This window comes from Pleurodeles waltl, chromosome 1_1 (genome assembly GCF_031143425.1).
Source record: "Pleurodeles waltl isolate 20211129_DDA chromosome 1_1, aPleWal1.hap1.20221129, whole genome shotgun sequence".
Classification (NCBI taxonomy): domain Eukaryota; kingdom Metazoa; phylum Chordata; class Amphibia; order Caudata; family Salamandridae; genus Pleurodeles; species Pleurodeles waltl.
Window position 1 is genome coordinate 939654712 of NC_090436.1, and position 25379 is coordinate 939680090.

At 44.6% G+C, this 25379-nt stretch overlaps 1 protein-coding gene across 2 annotated transcripts in view; it reads left to right on the forward strand.

The window, feature by feature from the left end:
• MYOZ2 (myozenin 2) overlaps nucleotides 1-25379 on the forward strand; it is a 201131-nt gene that overhangs the window by 83870 nt on the left and 91882 nt on the right. For both annotated transcript variants that reach the window (XM_069230166.1, XM_069230165.1), the window contains one exon: nucleotides 21374-21503. In XM_069230166.1, the coding sequence (XP_069086267.1) occupies nucleotides 21374-21503 (130 nt within the window). The remainder of the gene's footprint in view (nucleotides 1-21373; nucleotides 21504-25379) is intronic.

Consider the following 25379-nt stretch of genomic DNA (forward strand, 5'->3'; position numbering starts at 1 on the left):
CCCCGCGACCCCCCCTACCGCCATCCGGATCTCGGCGGTCCGACCGCCGGGATCTGGATGGCGGTAGGGGGGGTCGGAATCCCCGCGGCGGTGCAGCAAGCTGCGCCGCCGCGGAGGATTCAATGGGGCGGCGGTACACTGGCGGGACCCCGCCAGTGGTGCCGGTCCGACCGCGGCTTTACCGCCGCGGTCGGAATCCCCATTGGAGCACCGCCGGCCTGTCGGCGGTGCTCCCGCGGTCCTCCGCCCTGGCGGTCAAAGACCGCCAGGGTCAGAATGACCACCTAAGTGTGTCTGTTTATTTTTGTCGGTGTGTATATAAAAAATCCGACAGACACGTCACCTTGCCCAACTAAAATCACCTGTACGCAACTATTTACCAGAAAATAAATTAGGGAGGTGTAACACCCCAAACAACCCCTCTCCATTAAACCAACATAAATAGAGTGAAAAAATATACGGAAGGGAAAGGTGAAGACATAATCACCACATGAATTATAATAACAATGCAGATCTTTATTGAAGCAAAGTGCAAAGATAATTACTGCCAGATAACAACTGCAGTCATCATAATTCTCTGGCACCCATGTACCTGGGCTATTAAACCAATACTAGGTGCCGTTTTGAGGCAGAATAAACCGCACAATGCGGAACTGTAAAGTCGACAACGACATTGGAGATCAGAAAGGAAGGAACAGCTGTGAATGCCAAAAAAATATGCAAGAAGTTCTTTAGGCTTCTTTGAGTCAGTAACCATGTTAATGTTAATGTAACAATACCAGACTGCACAATAGACAGTTTTTATATTACACAAATGTAACATTTGCGATTCAAGGAAATGCAGCGGTTTGTTTAATGTCACATAATGTTTAGTCACATGGAAAAAGTTAGGGCCAGATTTAACAAAAAGTGATGCATGACGCTGCGCCAAATTTGGCAGCGTTATGCAGCGTCATTTTCAACATGCAGGGATGTGCCATATTTAAAAGAATACGGTGCACCCCTGTGTTTCCCCCTGCACTGATGCTGTATTTGCTGCTGTGCACCAACACAGCAACCCTTGCACCATTGTGCAAGGATTGCTGCGTTGACGGGAGATTGTTTTTGTGCAGGGAGGAACACCTTCCTGCACAAAAACAATTTTAAATGGTGATGTGCTCTTTCTATGTGTGCTGCATAATGCAGCACACATAGAAAGAGCAAAAAAACGAGGAGCAATGAAAGTATTTTTCCTTGTGGCACTTTGCTAACACCACCCCTGGGGCGGCTTAGATTTTGGCGCTGCCTCAGGTTTACGAAAACTCATAAATCTGAGGCAGCGTCAAAATGCAATGGGTGTTGCTGTGGCCTGCCCACAGCAACACCCATTGCACGCCCCGTCCACGCAAAGTGCTGCGTGGGAAGGGGCCGTTTTTACAAGCTGGCGTTAAGCCGCACAAAGTGGCTTAACGCCACCTCGTAAAAATGGTGCAGTGCATAGCGTCACCGGAGCGTCACTGGAAGTGACACTCTGGTGGCGCGAGGGGGCCCTTGCATATGCCCCTTAATTGGAAACCAGGTTTTCAGGTTGCAAAGTAGAAATCAGTACATATGAAAATCAAAATAAAATGGTGGTTCTTGAATTAGGAGGTAGAATGAGATAAGGTATGGGTAACTAATAAGGTAACTCTTCCACTCTCCAACAATGAAAAAAGGAGCTTTTCAATTCTCTCCCACTCTCTTTCTCTCCCGCTCTCTGTCTCTCTATCTCTCGATATAAGTCTGAAGGTCAGCACTGACGAAGAGGGACATCTGGGAGGTACGAACAGAAATAGGAATGCTTTAAGTACATTCCTATTCATCTATTAAAACGTGAAAACACAAAGACGAGTGCTATGCACATTTGTTCTGCTCTACACTTCAAACTTCCCCTCCCTAAAACGGAAGAGCTCTGAAGCACGGTAACATTGTTTTTTCGTCTCCGGTTCCTTTAGCTTTTAGAGGAAAGATAGTTTTGACATTGTGCCTGTGAGCCTTCCTCCCGAAATAACCAAGTGAAAATGTCTTCTATCTCTGCGGGAATGATGAGAAGTATACTTTTTAAATGGAGTCCTTTCTGGGAATCTGCTGGTTACAGAGCCAGTGGGTCTCAGTGTGCCTTAAGTACTCCCTTTATTTCCCGGAATTTGTCTATTGCAGGAGGGATTGAGCTAAACACGTCTCTGGAAGGTTTAGAGGAGCATACATCTTCGTGGATGTGGTGCTTAATGCAACTGAAACCTAACACACTATACTGCACACCCGTTTTGAGGATCCCAGACTCAAGTAGCATCTAAAGAATGCAGTTCTTATTGGGATGGCAGCCCACAGGCAGGCCTAAATAGTTGCTTCTGTTAAATAAATATAAAACAATTTAATATTGTCTCGTATGCAACACTTTTGGTCCTTTGATCAGGTCACCTTTTTTTTTAACAACTCCTAGACCCGTCCCACTTAACCATAAGTAAGGGTGAACTCTTTTATAATCAAGTAAGGAATTTGATGTGAAATCTTGTTTATTTCCTCTTAGGACACAGCTACCAGGGAAACAGAAGACTTATGCTTGGTAATAGAAGCCCACTTACCAACTCCACAGGCCCCCAGGATCATCAATCCTCCCACATTCAGCATTATTTCCACACTCTCTTCATTTCGATAACTCTCCACAGTGGAAAGAATAGAGACATTGTCAGATACAACAAACTCCAGCAAACTAATTATGATAATTATGAAAAATATAATATTGTGACAGTAACATAGAATCATGAAAAAACGAAATTAATATTCCAGTGTATTTCCATGTGTGATAATCCATGTTTGGTCTGCAATGGTGAAGAGCAGAGTTTGACCATGTAAAGATGCAAAGAAGTCTGAGACATGAGACCATCAGTCATACCTCATCTCTAAATGATGGTGGGGTTTTATGGTAATAGCTGGAAGGGATCCGATGTAACACATTGACTGACCGTTACCTTAACTGTGTTCCAGCAGTTAAAGTTTGGGCTTAGGATCGATCCCAGTGGAATGAATTCAAATTTTAGGATAAAATGTTGACTACAAGCTTCTTTACAAAAAGGGTAGTTTAGTAGGGAGCCCGCTGCTGCTTAGCAAGAAACTGCACACTTTACTGTTATGAATCCGATTATATTTCTGCTAATCTTTATTGCTGTGAATCCTATTATATTTTTTATATCTGTTTATCTATCTATAAATGTGTATATGTTTACTGAATAAACAAAGATTAAAGGGACTTTGTAGTTAGACAGTAATGTCAGGGATAACATAACATTTCCAACCAACAAAAAACACATACTTTTACCATTTATAGTAGAGAATGCTCACTCTAATGTGCACCCTGACATGCACAGCTATGACCTTGCATATCGCTCATGATATGTTCAATGACATAATAGATGACATCACCGATGACATCTCAAATGACGCCATAGATGACATCACTGATTACTTCATCCAATGACTATGAAAGTTTGATATATGCTTATCATATTGCAAGGGATTCAACATGGTGTATCATTGTTGGAAATGGCCCTTTTTGCAGGATTATCCCCAACCTTTTTGCATTCCTCCTCCTATTTTTTCTGGTTTGTTTTTTCTCGTTTATCACTGCTGAGCAGTGCTAAAGTGTAAGTGCTCCCTGTATAAATTGTATTGGTGATTGGGTTATCCAGATTGGCATATTTGATGTACTGGGAAGTCCTTAGTACAGTGCACTAGAGGTACCCAGGGCCTGTAAATCAAATGCTACTAGTGGGCCTGCAGCACTGGTTGTACCACCCACATTAGTAGCCCGGTGAACATGGCTCAGACTTGCCACTGTAGTGTCTGTGTGTGCAGTTTTAAACTGTCAATTTGACCTGGCAAGTGTACCCACTTTCCAGGCCCAAACCTTCCCTTTTGGCACATGTAAGGCACCCCTAAGGTAGGCCCTAGGTAGCCCCATGGGCAGGGTGCAGTGTGTTTACAAGGTAGGACACGTACTGGTATGTTTTACATGTCTTAACAGTGAAATACTGCCAAATTCGATTTTCGCTGTTGCAAGGCCTATCTCCCTCATAGGTTAACATGGAGGCTACATTTAAATAACTTTAAAGCGCAGATTCCCTTTGGGGGCAGATAGAAATATGGAGTTTGAGGTCTCTGAACTCACAATTTAAAAATACATCTTTTAGTGAAGTTGGTTTTTAGATTATGAGTTTGAAAATGCCATTTTTAGAAAGTAGGCATTTTCTTGCTTAAACCATTCTGTGACTCTGCCTGTTTGTGGATTCCCTGTCTGGGTCAGTTTGACAGTTGGGCTGTTTGCACCTCTTCTCTAGACAGTGACACAAAGGGAGCTGGGGTGTAGCCAGCATATCTTGGTGGGCCATCTGAGCTAGAGTAGAGGGAGGAGTGGTCACTTACACCTGAAAGAACTGTGCCTGCCCTCACACCATAGAGTCTCCAACCCCCTGGTGTATGCCTGGTACCTGGCCTGGACAAGGAAGGATTTTGCAAACACTCAAGACTTTGCTTTGAAGTTTGCCAACTTCAAAGGCAGAAAAGGGTATAAGTATTGGACCCAAAACCCCAGCTGAACAGCTGAAGAGGAGTACTTTCCCTTTGCTGTGTTGTTTTGCTGGACTGGCCTGCAGTTGATGCTTCTGCTGAAATGAGTGCAAAGGGTGAACTTTACTGTGTATCCTGCTTGAGAAAGTTCTCCAAGGGCTTAGAGTAGAGCTTGCCTCCTGTTGGAAGTCTCAGGGACACCAAAGACTTCAGTTTCCTCAATCTGCAGCACTGGGAACTATGTGTTTTGTGCTATTCAAGAGGAGAGACCACTGCAACACCACCAACGATACCACTGGCCTACACCATGACCTGCTGATGCCACACAGAGCCGCACAGCCCTGCATCGCACCACGACCCCGGTCTCACTGACGCCATCTTGGACACCTTCACCGAACCGCTACTCACACAACGACCTGTGGGCCCTGCACTGCGGCATCACCTCCTCACACCGCAGCCTGGGCATCCCCGACGATGCCATTCCTGCTGACAGCGGCGCCAGTCCCTGCACCGTGGCCTGTGGACACCGCTCGTGAGGAGCACGAACCACCATCTCATCCCGCACCGTAGTACTGACCCATCGACACCAGCACCATTAACTCCAGTGTCATCACCAGGCAACCCTGCCTGCACAGTGGCCTGTGGACACCGCTCGTGAGGGTCACGAAGCACTGTCCTACACATCACCAGGCTTGGGCATACCGATGACAGCACTGCCTGCACCGTGACCTGGTGACACCGCATATCGCACCGCCCAGCTTCACACCACAGCCCTGGTCTCACTGCTCGCCGCTGGACGCTGTCACCGAGCCGCTGCCTTCATCGTGATCTCTGGGCACTGCACGTTGCATTGTCCCACTTCGCACCGCAGCTCCAAAGCCATCAACACAAGTGCTCCTGACTTCATCAGCCCGGAGTTCGATCTGCAACATGTGTGACTTCAAGGACCCAATGATCCCCGCACCAACTTCGGAACCGACAGATCTCGTCGCAAGGATCACAACGCCCTGCAATTCCAAAGGTACTGTTTGCGGGTCTTCCGGACACCATAGCTGGCCCGCAATGCCACGCCGGCCTGAACTGTTGGTTTTGTTGATCATGACGCCGTGATAGCCCCAGGTGGAGCTATCGACTTCAAGGAACTGTATTTTTAAGTTAAATCTTGCCGAATTCATATTTTTATTAGTGTATGTTGGATTTTTACTGTATGTCCTATTTGGTCTTTTATATAGATACATTTTGGCTATTTTTCTAAAACTGGTTTGGTGTCCTTTTGTAGTGTTTTCACTGTGTTACTGTGTGTTATGTGCAAATGTTTTACACATTGCTTCTGGGATAAACCTGACTGTTCATGCCAAGCTACCAAAGGGGTGAGCAAGGGTTATCTCAGGAGGTATCTCCCTTATCCTGACTAAAGTGAGGGTCTCTGCTTGGACAGGGTGCAAAAAGACTGCCAACTAGAGACATCATTTCTAACAAACATGATGTAATTTCCAAAAGCCTCTTTACTGCTAGCCTGATAATTGGTGTAATGTTTGCAACATTCTTTGCTTCTAATGGGTCTTGGATGCATGGAGGGGTCAGCTCACGAAAATGGCTATGCATTTCCCAAACACCATTTGTAGCAGAGGCTGGCCAACTCATATTTGAGTGATTCATTGATTACCCCCAAGAGTTCGACTATCTATAAAATCTTTCATGCAGGGCAAAGATTATACACAGTACGTGCTTACTCTCCTAAGGAGTGTGTCTAGTGAGAGTGGGTTCTGCATGAGAAGTGCATAGGAGTGAACAGTGTACGCACCAGGTACTTGCCCACCCATGTGTGCTTGACTGCCCACTAAAGACTGAGGCCCGTATTTATACTCCGTTTGCGCCGAATTAGCGTCGTTTTTTTCGACGCAAATTCGGCGCAAAACTAACGCCATATTTTTATTTTGGCGTTAGACGCGTCTAGTGCCAAAGTATGGGCAAATAGCGTCATTTTTTTGCGTGAACGCCTTCCTTGCGTTAATGAGATGCAAGGAAGGCGTTCCCGTCTAAAAAAATGACGGCGACGCAAATGCGTCGTATTTATACTCCCGGGCAAAAATCACGCCCGGGAGGTGGCGGGTCAAAAAACCCCGCATTTGCGCCACTATTTAACGCCTGGGTCAGGGTAGGCGTTAAGGGGCCTGTGTGCTCAAAATGAGCCCACAGGTGCCCTCCCCTGCCCCCAGGGACCTCCCCTGCCACCCCTGCCCACCCCAGGAGGACACCCAAGGATGGAGGGACCCACCCCAGGGACATTCAGGTAAGTTCAGGTAAGTATAATTTTTTATATTTTTTAATTTTTTTTGGGTGGCATAGGGGGGCCTTATTTGTGCCCCCCTACATGCCACTACGGCCAATGACCATGCCCAGGGGACATAAGTCCCCTGGGCATGGCCATTGGGCAAGGGGGCATGACTCCTGTCTTTACTAAGACAGGAGTCATTTAAATGGCGTCTGGGCGTCGAAAATAATGGCGCAAATCGGGTTGAGGCGATTTTTTTGCCTCAACCTGACTTGCCCCATTTTAAGACGCCCTAACGCCATTTTCCCCCTACGCCGGCGCTGCCTGGTGTACGTGGTTTTTTTCCACGCACACCAGGCAGCGCCGGTCTGCTAGCGCCGGCTAACGCCATTCCATAAATACGGCGCCCGCATGGCGCTTCAGAATGGCGTTAGACGGCGCTAAATGTTTTGACGCTAAACTGCGTTAGCGCAGTTTAGCGTCAAAAAGTATAAATATGGGCCTGACTATCTCCAAAGTTCTTGTTACAGGATGAAAACTATGCATTGTAAGGACTTTATTGCCTCAGTGACTTTGGGTGTCTAAAGGGAGTGGACTCTCCCTGGGGGGTTTCTGCACAGGGCGAAGACTGTTCACAGATGCTACTTTCCTACCTATGTCTAGTTTATTGCCCACAAAAGGTTTGCTAATCAAAGACAGTTTCAGTGCAGGGCAAATTCTGTGCTTTTATAGGTTTGGACAACTAGTTGGGCTTGTGTGTTTGAATGAAATGGGTTCTCCCTGAAGAGTTGGCCACACAGTGATGACCGTGTGTAGCAGCAGCTTACACACTCATGTCTGGTTGATTACCCACATTAAATCAGCTACACAAAAAGTGTTCTATACTGGGTGAATGTTGTGTGTAGGAGGAGCGTGGTTCACCCAAGGGGGCTTGTGTATCTGAAGAATAATTTATGCCTTTCATGATTCAGCCCCACTTAGTATTTTCATGTCTGAAATGTGGTACTGGTTTTCACAGTAATTTGAACAGTAAAAGATTTTCACTGACATTGGTACCTAACTATAAAGTCTGTAAATCTTTTTTCAGTGAATTTCTAGGTGTTTAAAAAAAAAACTTTAAGTAAGAAATTAATGCCCCACCTAACTATAACATCACCTTGATCTTTGTTATTCTCAGTCAATTTCTAGTTTTTGTTAAAAATAAAGTAAAATATTATTACCATATTTAACTTTACGTAGTTGTATCTTGGCTGCATAAGGAAGCTTGAGTATGTGGAGGAAGTGATCTTTCTGTTTTGTTTGTGGAGTTTAAGTATGGTTTATATGGAAGGAATAACTAAGGGTTTCATAAACATAACTTATCTGTAACCTTTGTTTTTTTCATGGAATATCAATGTTTTTTATGTTTTTAATGAAAACATGTTTCAAGTCATAGCATTGAGTGCTATTTATTATGGTATCGTTAACTGGAGTGTCTAACAATAAAATGAAGGTTAGTGTCATACAGTGTCAGAGTGGGGTATTGTATATTGGAATAGAGTGCCATATGGTAGTATGTAGTAGAGAGGATAGAGTGGGAAACAATGTAATAGAGTGTTATAGAGTGGAGTTGTATATAGCACAGTAGTGTGTTGTACAGTGGAGCTGCGGAAAGAGGGTGATTGCACAGTGCCATAGAGAGAGGTAAAGTCTCATATAGTGGAGTAGAGTTTAGTGTGTAGGAAAGTACCCTCTTTTTGGCATGGTTACGCCCACTTTTTGCCTGCTATCAGTATGCTTGGACTGTTTTCACTGGGATCCTGCTAACCAGGACCCCATTGACTGTGCTCTCTCCCTCTCAGTTTGGTTGCCTAGGACTTTACACACCCTACAATTGGCATACTGGTGCCCCCTTATAAGTCCCTAGTATAGGGTACTTAGGTACCCAGGGCATTGGGGTACCAGGTGTTCCCCATGGGCTACAGCATGTATTGTTTCACCCATAGGAGTCCATGCAAAACGTGTATGCAGGCCTGCTATTGCAGCCTGCGTGAAAAGGGGCATGCACCCTTTCACCACAGGTCACTGCACTAGGTCTCTGTAAGTCACCACTAGGTAGACTCTCCTAGCCCACAGTGCAGGGTGCAGGTTCCTGTGTGTGAGGGCACCCCTGCATGAGCATGAGGTTTCTGCCCTCCTGCTGCTTGACCAGGTCAGGAAGAGGAAGGCAGAACAAAGGATTTCCTGTGGGAGAGGGAGGTAACACCCTCTCTCCTGGAAATAGGTGTTACATGGCTTGGAGAGGGTAGCCTCCCCAAGCCACTGGTATGCTTTTTGAAAGGCACATTTGGTGCCCTCCTTGCATAAAGTGGTTTACAACAGTACAGGGACACCAGGTCCCTGTTCTGGCATGAAAGTGGACAAAGGAAAGGAGAGTGATCACTCCAATGCCCATCACCACCCCAGGGGTGGTGCGCAGAGCTCCTCCAGGTGGCCACTTTATTCTCCCATCTTTAACAAACAAAGATGTGCACAGGCCCCTTGGAGCATCTGAGTGGCCAGGTCAGTCAGGTGATGCCACAGTCCCCTCCTGATAGGCGGTCACCTTACTAGGTGACCAAAACCCCTTTTAGGGCTATTTAGGGACTCCTTTGAGGGTGGGTCTCCATATTCGATGTGCAAGATTCCACCAGGTCTCCTCTTATCATTTACTTCATAGTCTGCCCACTGGAACCACAACTGGACTTCAGGAACCAACAATCTGCAACTCCAGCAAAGACTCCACTTTGCAACATTGTTTCTCCGGCTCCTTCCAGTAACTGCAACATTTCCCCTGGCTGTGCATCCTCTGAGGTCAGCGATACTTCAGCCTGCACCAAGAAGTAAAAAGGAATCTCCTTTGGAGTGAAGGAGTCACTCCCTTGCATCTAAAGACACTAACTGCAATGACAACTGGCTACATGGACCTTCTCACATCCGGAACTGTGTGGATCCTACATCACAGGTGGTGGTCTGATGTGGTCTCCTTGGCCCTCTCTGCCAGCTGTCCAACTTGGGAGACGATAAGCCCTTGCCAGTACCCCTGTGCACAGTGACTCTTGCAGCTACCAAGGCTTGTTTGCTCGAGCTTCAAGGAATCTTCAGGCTCTGAGTAGCCCCAGTCCCCGCATTTCTTCCTGCAAAGCACAGCCTCCTCTTTGCTGCTCCAGCAACGTTGAACTCCTCTTCAGGTGTGCTGACTGGGCCTCACTGCGACTTTCTATGTCTGCTGCCAGTAGGTTGCCTGTGGGGGCTGCATCTTCTTCTCTCCGAACTGCTGAGGGTCACCTTAGACTCTCCTCCTTGGGTCGAGTCCCATTGGCCTTGCTGGTCCTCTTCAATCTTGCAACTCTTCTTTTACTCCTGTTGCATTTACAAAGGCTTGCTGGTGGTTCTTCTGCACCACTGACCATTGTGGGGCACCATCTGCATCATTCCAAGGACTCCTCTTCAGCTCCTGGGCTCTACAGATGGTCTTCTTCTTCCCTCTTCGGCCTGGTACTGCACCAACAGAAAGGGAAGTAGTGGCTCCTGCCCCCACTGGACACTCCATCGTGGACTGGACTCTGCCCTCCTTCTTTAACAGGTCCTGTTCTACTAGAATCCATCTTTGGTTTCTTCCTGTCTGGTCCCATTCTCGTACAATACGTTTTCTAAGTCCTCCTGTTAGTCCTTGGGAAAACCAGCTACTTATCTCTGCTCTCCTGGTCGCTAGGGGTTACTCCGGTACTCACCTCTTGGGGTTCCTAGTTCCTCCAGCTCCCTTCGAACAACTCCACATCTTTTGGTGGGGGACTGTATCTTGCATACCACTTTCTTAGTATATGGTTTGGCCCTCCCCTAGGGCCCTCACTATTTTCACTAAGTATTGCCAATGCTTGTTGTTTCTATGCTATTTACTGGTTGCTACTTTGTATATATATATATATATATATATATATATATATATATATATATATATATATATATATATATATCAACAACATTCATGAAATACTTCACGAACGACCGCACTCCGGGATCTCTTATTTCACAAAATTCATTTATTCAGGCTCCGTTAACTTCGTTTACAGCTCAACAATCACCTGCCTTACGCGTTTCGGTCTGAGAGACCTTGATCACGGGAAATGCCCCTGATCAAGGTCTCTCAGACCGAAACGCGTAGGGCAGGTGATTGTTGAGCTGTAAACGAAGTTAACGGAGCCTGAATAAATGAATTTTGTGAAATAAGAGATCCCGGAGTGCGGTCGTTCGTGAAGTATTTCATGAATGTTGTTGATAAATTACGGAGTGTCCTGCCGTCACCAGCACCACTGCTGAACTAAGCGCGCTAGTACATGCCAAAACAGGGACAATCGTTGAAATGCTCATATATATATATATATATATATATAAAGAGAGAGAGAGAGAGAGAGGGAGAGAGAGAGATAGATAGATATAGATGTATATAGTGTATACGTCTCCAGTTGGGGAGAAGTGCCTATAAGTATTCTTATGTTGTGTTACTATAAAAAAATTACCTTTATTTTTGGAACCCTGTGTGGTCCTTTAATGTGTGATAAGTTGCTGTATGACTATAGTGGTATTGCATAAGCTTTGCATGTCTCCTAGTTAAGCCTTGGCTGCTCATCCACAGCTACCTCTAAAGGGCCCGGGTTTTCTAGACACTGCCTACACTTCACTAATAGAGGATACCTGGACCTGGTATAAGGTGATAACACCATAGGTGCTCACCACACACCAGGCCCGCTTCCTACATCGTTGAGTTACATAGCGTAGTGGGAAGTAAAGTATAATACAGTGTATTAGCGTGTCGTGGAGTGACGTGGCGTTGAGTGGATTATAGTGTAGTTTTGTAGCGTACAGTCAAGTAAACTCTAATAAACTGGAGTGGTGTCCCATACAGTAGAGTGGAGGGCTGTATCATACAATATTGACAAGAGTTCTTTAGTGGAATAGAGTGTTGTACAATGGAGTGTAAGGGCATATATTGGACTGTAAAGTTAGGCAGTGCAGTGTACATGGACAGAATGAAGGAGAGTTGTATGCAGTGCCCTAAAGTACAATATAACTGTATAGAGTGCAGTTCTAGATGGGGGAGCAGAGTGTCGAACAGTGGAGCCATGCAGAGTGCAGTGACATACACTGTAGTGGCATAAACTGGAGTATGGTACAGAGAAGTACCATATTGTGGAGTAGTGTACACTGGAATGCCCTACAGTTTAATAGTGTACAGCGGAGTGTAGGAGAATGGATTGGCAGAAAGTCAAAGAGTAGACACTGGAGTGCCATACACTGGAATAAGGTATAGTGGAGTGGAGTGGAGTACAGTGGAGTGGTGTACAGAGGATTAGCGCACAGTGGAGTACTATACGGTGCAGTGGCGTACAGTGGCATGGCGTAGACTGGAATGGTATACAGTGCAGTGTGAAAAACTGGAATACTATATAGTGGAGTGGTGTGAAAAGTAATGGCGTCCAATGGAACAGCATAGAACAGGTGTTGTAGAGTAGTTTGGTGTAAATTACAGTGTCGTACAATGGAGTGCCATACAGTGGAATAGCATAGAGTGCCATGGTGTACAGTGGAGTGGCGTACAGTGGAGAAGGGTATAGATGAGTAGCGTTCAGTGCAGTTGGGTACAGTAAATAAATAGATACAGAATTTGTAAAGGACTGTAAATCACCCATGAGGGTCTTTAGGTGCTGAATTGTGGGCATGGGGAGATTAAGGGGGTCATTACAACCCTGGCGGTCAAAGACGGCCAGGGTTGTTGTGGTGGATTTCACCACCAGCAAGCTGGCAGTGAAATCCACAGTATTACGAGCGCGGTGAAAGGGCCGCGGTCGCACCGCCGGGACCGGTGGTTTCCCGCCACATTGGTCCTGGCGGATGTAATCCACCAGGGCAGCGCTGCTAGCAGCGCTGCCCAGGGGATTACGAGTCCCCCTACTGCCAGCCTTTTCCTGGCGCTTTGAACCGCCAGGAAAAGGCTGGCGGCATGGGGTGTTGCGGGGCCCCTGGGGGTTCCTGGGGGCCCTGTGCAGCTTTTCACTGTCTGCACTGCAGACAGTGAAAAGCGCGACGGGTGCAACTGCACCCGTCGCACGGCCGCTACACCGCCGTGATGCGGCCGAGATCCCCGCCGGGCCGGCGGACGGAAACCAGGTTTCCTCTATTAGTGAAGTGTAGGCAGTGTCTAGAAAACCCGGGCCCTTTAGAGGTAGCTGTGGATGAGCAGCCAAGGCTTAACTAGGAGACATGCAAAGCTTATGCAATACCACTATAGTCATACAGCAACTTATCACACATTAAAGGACCAACCAGGGATCTCCTGATGGCTGCGGCGGGAGTGCGGCCGCTGGTCGTAATGAGGGCCCAAGTGATTTGTACAGAATCACAGAATGTTGAGCACCGATGCCAAGACCCGAACCTGGCTCCCTCAGCCCTGAAGTCGGCAACTCAGGCTGCTATACCACATCCTCTCCACAGTGGAGTGGAGTAGACTGGAATGCATCCAGTGTGGTGTGTAAAATGGTGTTGCATACAGGGGAGCCACAAATACTGGAGTGGTATACAGTAAAGTGGGGTAGAGTGGAACAGCATGTAGTGGAGTGTTGCAGAGTGGAGTGTCATCCAAAGGAATAGCGTAGAATGGAATGGCATACAGTGGAGTGGCAGAGAGCAGAGTGGGGCTCACTGGAGTAGCTTCCATTGAAGTGTCATACAGTGAAATAGCCCAGAGTGGGGTGGAATACAGTTGAATAGCATACAGTGAAGTGGCATACATTGGATAGCATCCATTAGAGTGCCATCCAGTGAAATAGCATAGAGGGAAGCGTCAGAGTGGAGTGGCACAGAGGGGAATAGCGTATAAATGAGTCAGGAGCAGTGGGTTTGTGTACAGCGGAGTGGTGTACAGTGCAGAGGCATACAGTGGAACGGCACAAAAGTTCAGTGGTGTATAATGTAATGCCATACAGGGTAGTGGGGTATATTTGCAGTTGAAATGTTGGAGGAATAGTGTACAGTGGAATACCATACAGTCTAATAGTGTAGAGTGGAGTGTAGAAGAGTGGATTGGCAGAAAGTCAAAAAGCATACACTAAAGTGTTGTACAGTGTAGTGCCAAACACTGGAATAGCGTACAGTGTAGTGGAGTACAGTAGAGTGGCGTACAGTGGATTAGTGCACAGCAGAGTACCATACAGTGGAGTGGGGTACTGTGGTGTGGTGTAGACTGTAGTGGCGTATAATGCAGTGTCTTAAACTGGAATACCATATGATGGAGTGGAGTCCAAAAGAGAGGTGTCCAATGAATAGTGTAGATTGGAGTGCTGTAGAATGATTTGGCATAGATTACAGTTGTGTACAGTGGAGAGTCATACAGTGAAATAGCATAAAGGGCCATGGCGTCCAGTGGAGTGGCGTACAGTGGAATAACGTATAGTCAAGTAGCATACAGTGGAGTTGAGTACTGTGGAGTGACATAGACTGGATTGCATCCAGTGTAGTATGTACAGGGGAGTTGAAAATACTGCAGTGGCATACAGTGTAGTGGGGTAGAGTGGAATGACGTGTAGTGGAGTGTTGCAGAGTGGAGTGTCATCCAAGGGAATAGGGTAGAATGCAATGGCGTACAGAGAAGTGGCTTAGAGGGGATTGGTGTACAGTGGGGGAGCGTGCATCGGAATGACATGCATTAAAATAGCGTAGAGTGGAGTTGCATATAGTAGAATATCATACACCGGAGTGGTGTAGAATGGACTAGCATATACTTGAGTCACATACAGTGAAGTTGCATACAGTAGAGTGGTGTTCAGTGCAGTGGCGTGAAGTGGAATATTGTAAAGCGAAGTTGTGTTTATTGTAGTGCTGTACAGTGTAGCGGGTATAGCTGTAGTGGAAATTTTGGATTACTTAGCTTATAGTGTCTAGAGTAACAGAAGGCAGGAACTTCTGCTGCATTGCATTTCTATACATGTATCAAGCAAAGCAGGGTGACGTATGGTGGCTTTGCGTAGTTTTGTAAACGATAATTAAGTATTATGCTGTCCTTGTGACACTGTGCACAATGCAAGGGTAATGCAATAGAATCCCAACTTTGTCCCCTTGTGAAATATTGTGTATTACAGGGTTTTTTTCAATTTGTATACCTACTTTTTTTAAGGCTTTAAGGTACAGCAGTACTACCTAGGTAGTACCTTAATACTCTGTAATATTATTTTATAATATATAGAAACATATATATAAATTTCCCTACTTATTACCACTTACATTAAGTGCTTATAGGTAGGGAAAGCATATCAAACCTAATACTTTTAGGCCTTAAGCTGGAGCACAGCAAAGTGGCCTTAAAACAGCATGGCTGCCTGCAATTTCTTTTAAAGACAGTCATTATCCAATCTGACAATGACTTGTCATCACTATGTACCTCGGTACTACCTCAAAACTACAGCAGTCACAGATACAGCTAAACAAATTACTTATGTGTTAACTTCTACTTACTGTACTTGCCTGCACAACGGATCATCTACATCACCTACTATGCAATACTGCCAAATTTCAGAAAAATCCACATGGTGGTTTTCGCGCTATGCGAAATACAAAAGACTATGGAAAATGCATTGGATTTCAAGCCCCTTTTAGGAACCCCCCTTTTTTTTGTATCCCCGTCACGAAACACTGTGAAGTGTTCAGGTCTCTGACAATGAAACCGGAGTAGCAGGTCTGTAAAGTTATCAAGGGACAAAAAAAAAACAACTCCTTATCTCTGGTCACCTTAATTATAAAAATACACAGTGGTTACCACAACACTGTAAAATATATACACATATATATGTGTGTGTGTGTGTGTGTATATGTATTAATAATTAGATCCTATTATATAGAGTTGTATAATATAACTCAAAATGTAAGTTGCTAGGACCTAGTTTAACACTTTTTTGACTTTTTGGTCACATATTTTCCCATTAGTCCTATTTGAGACAAAAAAAAACATTATCTCAAAGAAGACTTAATTGAAACCAAATTAACTGCCATACCTTGTGCGATTTATGAGCTGTTTTAACTTCCAGTTGAAGTAATTGCAAGGTTCCAATTCTACAAATATATAGATCCAGAATGGCTACTGGATATGATATGGACTAGCTCCTTTAAAGGGACCATCCAGTGAAGAGAAAAGACCAGTTCTTATCCAGCCCTGCCTTTCTAACAATCAATAAACAATAGGCATTCTAGAATGTTCTCTTGTTTGATGACATCTGCTGGGGACTTGAGACATATTAGGACATAATTTGCTGAATCGCTCTTTCAATGACATAAACCTGTCCTAGTATGCTCTTTCAACAAGTTCCACAGTAAATTGTGCAGGGCATCACTGTATGACAGATGTTAACCTCATTAGTGCAGGCGTCCACCACTGGCCGATGCCCACACTACCTCCCTGGTTCGGGTCACGACCTGTGGATGATACCAGGGAGGGGGTTGAGGATTTTTTATTCATGAAAAAAAAAACAGGAGACACAGAAGACCTTCTGTGTCTCCCCCAGTACACCCACCCGCCCCTTTGTGACATCAGGACGCTGGCCGCTTCCTGCTCCAGTGAGGAAAACGGCCCAAACGGGTTTCCCCTTTCAAACGAGGCCTTCCTAAACAGGTTTCCTGGCCCTCTAGACCCCAGGGATTTTGCTTGGTGGGGTCGGCCCCCTCGGAAAATGGGCATTTATTTTTTTTAAAAGGTAGGTTTACCCGTGGGAGGTGGGGGTGCAATCGCATCCCCCCCGGCTTTAAAAAAATGAAGAAAAAAAAAAAAGAAATTGACAGGGGGTCGCCCGTGAGAAGGGCGACCCCCTGTGGGGGCAATAATTTTTTTAATAGTTGTATGGTTTCCCTGGAGGCCACTAGGGCCCCCAAGGAAACCATACAGCTAAGCACTTTTGTCTTCGCATGTGTGGTTCCCCAGGGGGTGGGGGCTGCGATTGGCCCCCAGGAAAACCACACCCACATATAAAAGTGATATATATATATATCTATATATATATATATATATATATATATATATATATATATATATATATATATATATATTTATATATATCTTCGCCACCAGTTCTCTTGCAGTGGCAGCTTGCGTCTTCAAAGCAATGCACATACTTCAACTGACGCATTTCAACTGGAGCTTTTAGGCAGCAATAAAAAAGTCAAGTAAGTCTTGTGATTATGTTTCTGCTACAAAAGGATCTTACTTTTGTCTAGTGGCAACTTTGATGCCATAAAGTAGCGCAGAAGGTTTATATGTCTACTGCAAATACCAAATCTGTATTTTATGTAAATAGCTGAGTAGATTAGAAAAGTCAGCCATTATCTGTGCTATAATACAAATGAAATGTAGGTGCAGGGGGCCATGGAGAGATGAAGGGCACTTTTGCTGGGTGGTAGTGAGGGAATCCGAGGAGGAGGTCATGGGAGTGGGAGCACCAATAATGATTGTTAGGCTGGGCGCTACAGGCGCTAAAGACTGTGACGATTGGTATGTGTCAAGGTGAAGTAATAGTGTGTCTTTTTTTGAGTGTCTTGAAAGAACGACCGAGGGAAGAAGCGAAGGTAAGGTGACCTCTACTGTTGCATTTATTACACACACACACACACCCACCAGCAATTTTATGTCTGTCTACATAGGCTAGTGTTTTAGAGCGACAGTTTAGCCAGTAGCAGAGATGGCATCTCGTTGGATGACTGTTGCTCAAGCCCTCACTCGGGTTATAGAGGACAGCTCTGACATAGGATCAGAGACTGAGACACAAGATACTGAGACAGCATCTAAGGGATAGGACACTGGCGAAGACTCTGGGAGTGATTTTTTAGTTGGAGGAGTCCCATTCGATAACTCCTCTTCCATTGATTATGAGGGAGGTGATGAGGACAGTCCTGCTGTCCCTTCGTAAGTACAGTCTGAGAAGCGGGACAATAGCAGGTCAGCCCATCCCAGAGAGCAGGTGCATACGGCGGCAAGCACAGAGAGAGTGCTCTCTTAGGAGCTCTCCAATTTAGTTCAGCCCCAAATTCCACCACCCAAATCGTATTGTGGAGATATCAAAATTATCTCTCACAAAACAACCTGGTTTTGTAAGGCAGGCACCTGCGTTTTTGGTCCTGGGCTTGGCGGCCATATAAGGAAACCTACCAAATGCATACATTTCTGGAAACTAGACATCAGAGAGATTCCACAGAGGTGTGACCTGTGTGGATTTCCCAAAGTTTTCTTACCCAGAATACCCTGCAAAGGTGAAATGTTGACTAGAAACTCAATTTCTCTTGCATTTCTGTCACACAAACTACAGGAATATGCTGGGATCCACAAAATTCCTACCACCCAGTGTTTCCCCACCTGTCCTGATAAAAACACTACCCCACTTGATTGCCTGTACTGAGTGCCTGCGTCAGGAATGAATCACCCCAGGGTCAACGGTTTGCCTCAAATAAGGACCAACATTGACCGTTGTGTGATCTATTCCTGTTGCGGGCACTAGGTCTAACCACACAAGTGAGGTACCATTTTTATCTGGAGACTTGTGGGAATGCTGGGTGGAAGGAATTTGTGGCTCCTCTCAGATTCCAGAACTTTCTATTACCGAAATGTGAGGAAAATGTGTTTTTTTTGTTGCCAAATATTGATGTTTGCAAAGGATTATGGGTAACAGAACCTGATGAGAGCCCCATAAGTCACCCCATTCTGAATTCCCCTAGATGACTAGTTTTTTAAAAAGGTATAGGTTTGCTAGGTTTCCCTAGGTGCCGGCTGAGCTAGAGACCAAAGACCACAACTTGGCATTTTGCAAGTTTTCTTTGGGAAAATGTGATGTGTCCATGTTGTGTTTTGGGGTGTTTCCTGTAGCAGGCACTAGGCCTACCCACACAAGTGAGGTACCGTTTTTATTGGGAGACTTAAGGAAATGCTAGGTGGAAAGAAATTGTGGTTCCTCTCAGATTCCAGAACTTTCCATCACCGAAATGTGAGGAAAAAGTGTTTTTTTTTGTCAAATGTTGTGGTTTGCAAAGGATTCTGGTTAACAGAACCTAGTGAGAGCCCCACAAGGCAACCCATTTTGAATTCCCCTATGTGTCTAGTTTCCCAAAAAATATAGGTTTGCTAGGTTTCCCTAGGTGCCAGCTGAGCTAGAGGCCAAAATCCACATCTAGGCACTTTGCAAACAACATGACTGTTTTCATTTGAAAAATGTGATGTGTCCACGTTGTGTTTTGGGGCATTTTCTGTCGCGGGCACTAGGCTTTCCCACACGAGTGAGGTACCATTTTTATTGAGAGACTTGGGGGAATGCTGGGTGGAAAAAAGTTTGCGGCTCCTCTCAGATTCCAGAACTTTGCAGCACCGAAATGTGAGAGAAAAGGTTTTTTTTTGCCAAATTTTGAGGTTTGCAAAGGATTCTGGGTAACAGAACCTGGTGAGAGCCCCACAAGTCACCCCATCCTGGACTGCCCTACGTGTCTAGTTTTCAAACATGCAGAGGTTCAGCAGGTTTCCCTAGGTGCCGGCTGAGCTAGAGGCCAAAATCCACAGCTAGGCGCTTTCCAAAAAACACGTCAGATTTTAATATAAAAATATGATGTGTCCATGTTGCATTTCCTGTCTCAGGCATTAGACCTACCCGTGCAAGTGAGGTACCATTTTTATCGGGAGACTTGGGGGAACACAGAATAGCAGAACAAATGTTATTTCCCCTTGTCGTTCTCTACATTCTTTCCTTCCAAATGTAAGACAGTGTGTAAAACAGACGTCTATTTGAGAAATGCCCTGTGATTCACATGCTAGTATGGGCACCCCGGAATTCAGAGATGTGTAAATAACCACTGCTTCTCAACACCTTATCTTGGTCCCATTTTGTAAATACAAAGGATTCCTTGATACCTATTTTTCACTCTTTATATTTCACCAAATGAATTGCTGTACACCCGGTATACAATGAAAACCCATTGCAAGGTGCAGCTCCTTTATTGGCTCTGGGTACCTAGGGTTCTTGATGAACCTACAAGCCCTATATATCCTCGCAACCAGAAGAGCCCAGCAGACGTAACGGTATATTACTTTTGAAAATATGACATTGCAGGAAAAAGTTACAGAGTAAAATGTGGAGAAAAATGGCTGTTTTTGTCACCTCAATTTCAATATTTTATTAATTTAGCTGTTATTTTCTGTAGGAAAACCTTGTAGGATCTACACACATTACCCCTTGTTATATTCAGAATGTTGTCTACTTATCAGAAATGTTTAGCTGTCCAGGATCCAGCATTGTTTTCTTACCCATTTCTGTCACTAACTGGAAGGAGGCTAAAAGCACAAAAAAATTGTCCCAGAGAAATGCCAAAATTGTGTTGAAAAATGTGGTTTTCGGAGTCAAGAGTGCCTGTTCCTGAAAGCTGGGAGGATGGTGATGTTAATACCGTAAACCCTTTGTTGATGCCATTTTCAGGGGAAAAACCACATGCTTTCTTCTGCAGCCCTTTTTCCCCATTTGTCTGAAAAAAATAAACTTTTAGCTGTATTTTGGCTAATTTCTTGGTCTCCTCCAGAGGAACCCACAAACTCTGGGTACCTTTAGGATCCCTAGGATGTTGGAAAACAAGGACGCATATTTGGCGTGGATAGCTTATGTGGACAAAAAGTTATGAAGGCCTAAGTGTGAACTACCACAAATAGCCAAAAAAGGGCTCATCCCTGGGTGGGGGAACGGGGAAGATGCAGCAACTAAGGGGTTAAGAGAAGTTTTATGCTAGTTGTCTGCACCTTTCTATTCAATATTGAAGGTGGCTTGAGATTTGCACTGCAAAATTGGTGCTTCATCATTTCTGTGGCATGTGCTGTAGTGGTAGCCTTGTCAGATGCCTGGCTAGTTTGCACAGGGGTATTCAGACGTTACAACACGCAGAATTGGTAAAAGTACAGAAAACCCCATATTACACATATAAAATGGCCTTGCAGCACTACACACATAGGGCCTGATTCTAACTTTGGAGGACGGTGTTAAACCGTCCCAAAAGTGGCAGATATACCACCTACCGTATTACGAGTCCATTATATCCTATGGAACTCGTAATACGGTAGGTGGTATATCCGCCACTTTTGGGACGGTTTAACACCGTCCTCCAAAGTTAGAATCAGGCCCATAGTGCATTCCAACTGTGACAATCTCATTCCTTCATCGCCTACTGCTCCAGTGCTACGAGATACTATTCTATGTAGATGGAGTCTTTTCTAATAGAGCACTGAGCCTGTCTTTGTGGACTGAGTAGCAAACATATATATATTTGCTAGAAAGATGTCTCTTACACAAGTATTAAACAGGTCTGTTGCTGTATCTACTGGCATAATGCTGCAGAGTAGTAATACGTTTGATTTAAATTTTCTGTTTTAACAAGTGTGAATGCTGTATTTATGTTTACTGTTTATTAAAAGGCATTTACATTTGTCTCTATTAGAATGTCGGAGGTACACAGGATGGAACAATGGCAAATATGTTTCTGGAAGCTGGTCAGCAACTAGCACCCATGACACCTCCTAATACGCCTGATCCTCGGAGTCCACCTAATCCAAACAACATTGCACCCGGTAAGGGTTGTGGATACACAAGTAACTATAGAATGACTGTCATTGATATCACTCTGAAGATGTAAGGTTGTACCTTAGACCTCTGACTTATGAGAATACATGGGGCATATTTATACTTTTTGACGCACAACTGCGCCAACGCAGTTGTGCGTCAAAAATTTTACCGCCAGCTAACGCCATTCCAACGCCCCTTGCGGGCGCCTTATTTAAGGAATGACGTTAGCCGGCACTGCGGACTGGTCTGAGTAAAAAAAAAATGACTCACACCAGGCAGCGCCGGCGTAGGGGAAAATGGGGGTTGTGCATAAAAAAAAGTCAGGTCTGAGGCAAAAATCAGGCCTCAAACCGGACTTGCGCCATTTTTTTTTACGCACAACCCCCATTGACATGACTCCTGTCTTACCAAAGACAGGAGTCATTCCCCCTTGCCCAATGGCCATGCCCAGGGGACTTCTGTCTCCTGGGCATGGCCATTGGGCATAGTGGCATGTAGGGGGCCCAAGTTAGGCCCCTCTATGCCACTTAATTTTTTTTTTACAAAATACTTACCTGAACTTACCTTCACTTACCTGGGATGGGTCCTCCATCCATGGGTGTCCTCCAGGGGTGGGCGAGGGTGGCAGGGGAGGGCACCTCTGGACTCCTTCCGAGCCCACAGATACCTTAACGCCTGCCCTGATCCAGGCGTTAAAAAACGGAGCACATCAGGCCGTTTTTTAAGGCCCACCCCGTCCTGTGCTTCAAAATGACACTGGGTATAAATAAGGCGCACAGGCCTTAAAGTCATTTTTTGGAAGGGAACGCCTACCTTGCATATCATTAACGCAAGGCAGTTTCCTGCTTCCAAAAAATGACGCACACAGTGGAATTTTGACATCCGCGGGGTCAGGCGTCAAAGTTTAAATATGGGGCAAGGTTTGCGCCGAATGTGCGTCAAAATTTTTGACGCACATTTGGCGCAAACAGAGTATAAATATGCCCCATGATATTTTGTGGCTACCTTCCTTGTCACAACATTATACATAATACATAAAGAATATTTCTGCCTCTTTTGGCCGAAATATAATGAAATCTTTTGGATTTTCACAAATGCCCCACAAATTACAAACCCAATATCAGGACTCACTGTAGGTTCTACATAATTGCCCAGAAGAGTGTGTATTTTGTGTCTGTGTGATAGCTACTGGTTTGTAACATAGGCCATTTTGGGGAACATAAAACGTAGCAGTGGTGCCATTATCATAGAAAGAATTCTAGGGCACAGAAATGGGACTGCCAATACCATAGCAGGGATGAAGTAGGCTTGTAATACATATACCTCAAGAAGGGTGACAACAACATTCACTATCCAATCAAAGTAGCAAAAAATGAGTCCCCGCTCACCCATGTTCTTGTCACAGGCATGATCTAAAGGAGTGGGCTCCACACAAAAGTAAGACTTTCGTAGGTATCACATTTAAATACATGAAAAAATTATTCCCACCTTTTGCAAATTTCATTCTCCCCTCATGACCCCTAAAGAGGGTGGATACTTAGGTCCAGATTTATGCTTATGCGGTTTAGCTCCAGCTTGGGTCATTTAATGCCAGCCGGGCACCATATTTATTGAATGGCGCAAGCCAGTGCTAAGCTTGGGCTAACATTCTCAAGAAAGATGCTAGCCGGGTGGGGGTGGCAGTAGGGAAGGTGGGGGTTGTGCGTCAGAAAATGACACTAGCCTGGTTAGAAACAAAAAAAATGCCTCTAACCAGACTAGCGCCATTTCCTGGCACACAACTACCAAAAACATGACTCCTGTCTTAGGAAAGACAGGAGTCATGCCCACCACCCCAATGGCCAGCACAGGGAACAAGTGTCCCCTGGGCATGGCCATTGCACCCTGTGCCATGGAGGAGGCCCCAAGTCAGGGCCCCCAATGGCACTTTAAAAAACAAAAATTAAACAATACTTACCAATATTTACCCTGCTTACCTGAGATGGGGTCCCCCATCCTCTGGTGTCCTCTGGTGTGAGTGGGGGTGCTCCTGGGGCTTTGGGTGGGCACCTGTGGACCCATTCCATGGTGTTTAACCATGGAAATGGGTCCACAGGTCCCCTAACGTCCTGTCTGACCCAGGGTTAAATAATGGTGCAAAGCAAGCTTTGCGCCATTATTTAGCCCCTCCTCCCACCCATGCATACCAGTGGATAAATATGGGGCTATAGGGATAGCACCATTTTTTAAATGGGAATGCCTACCTTGCATCTCATTGGTAGGTTCACCCATCCACAAAATGGTGCTCACTCCAATATTTTGACACAAGCCTCAAAATAGAAATAGTTAAGTTTGTGCCGAATTTGCGTAAGAAAAATATGACGCAAATTCAGCACAAACAGAGTATAAATATGCGCCCCAATGTCAAGTGAGGAGGGTCATCCTAAGTCATTTTTCTCTTTCTCCGCCCCCTGCAACCAGGTTCCCAATAGGAGTCAGAGGAAAACTTTGGGCTCCTATAGCTATCCTGGCCCTGTGCTAGCACCAGGCCTGCAAGGGCATCTTTTGGCTTCACCCTTTCCATGTTATTTTGTTTTACTTGGCACGCTGTGACGTCAATGGTTAATTGCTATTCTGGAAGCCTGAAATGGGTATTTCTGAAAAGTGTGGAACGCTTTCCTGTGCTCCAGCTCTCTTTTCCTAGGTGGTTACTGTGTTAAAAGTTTATATTGTTAGTTTGGACAAATATTTAAGTCAGGGAATTTTTTCTTCTGTTATACTACGACATAATAATGGCAGCAATGAGAGGTCAATTTTGGGGTCCAGCAAAGATACTCACCTTTCATATAGATGCAATATTTTAGCTAGAGTAAAATTCCATCATTAAAATTGCTCTACTCTATCTTTTGTTGTATACTATAGGAGATACATGTTGCTTGGTATCTCGTTTTTTTCTGTTTTACTTTTTGAAAATACAGTGTTTATTTTTAACAAAGATCATTCGATATGTGCTAAAAAACATAATTGTCCTTATCATAAAGAAGAAACAAAAGAACATGTTTCCATGTTACTGCAACAACAAAAACCCTTATGAGCTGTACTTTGTGGTTCAGAGAGCACACAAAATTTGCTTATGTGGAAGAAACATAAATCCGAGTCTATTGTCCTTTATACCTATCAGACATTTTTCATGAAAAAATGCATTCTGTGGCATGGCTAAAGTTTCAAATTATTGATTATTTTTATGTGCCGAAGGCTGGGGATATAAGTTAAACGTTAAGTGAATAAGTGACCTGCTGGATTAATAAATTAAAAACATTTGTTCCCAAATGTTTATACGATACATGATGCCAATGTACTCCTAAAATAAAGAGAGACTTACTGAAATAACATGTTACATACGTTGGCTTCAAGAGGCTTAAGGGAACCTGAAAATCAGATATAACTTTACTGTGAAGTTGAAAAGAGACCTATGCAATTATTACGTTACTTAAACTGATTTCAAAAGCCTTCAGTGCAACAGAAACCCTGATGTATTACTTATAAATTCAGAAATCAGTAAGGTATGACTGATCAAAAGAGCTGGGCTAGAACACTACTTATAAGAGAACATTTTTTGCAGCTCATTTGCATTGCACAGATTTCTGGTGCAAACTTAAGTGCAAGCTTTACTTAAGCAGATGGATCTTTAGTTCTGGACTGAGGCATAACACAACAAATCAAATATGTTTAAATAATTTGAAGCACATTTGGCCCCGCAGAAAATGATGGAGCATGTTAGATTTGCAAACCATGAAGGTTTATTAACAGATTAGCAAAATTACAAACTCAAATCATTCTAATTAATTTTAGACTAGTAGTCACTACATGAATGTGTTAATCCGGATGATTCAAATCAATTC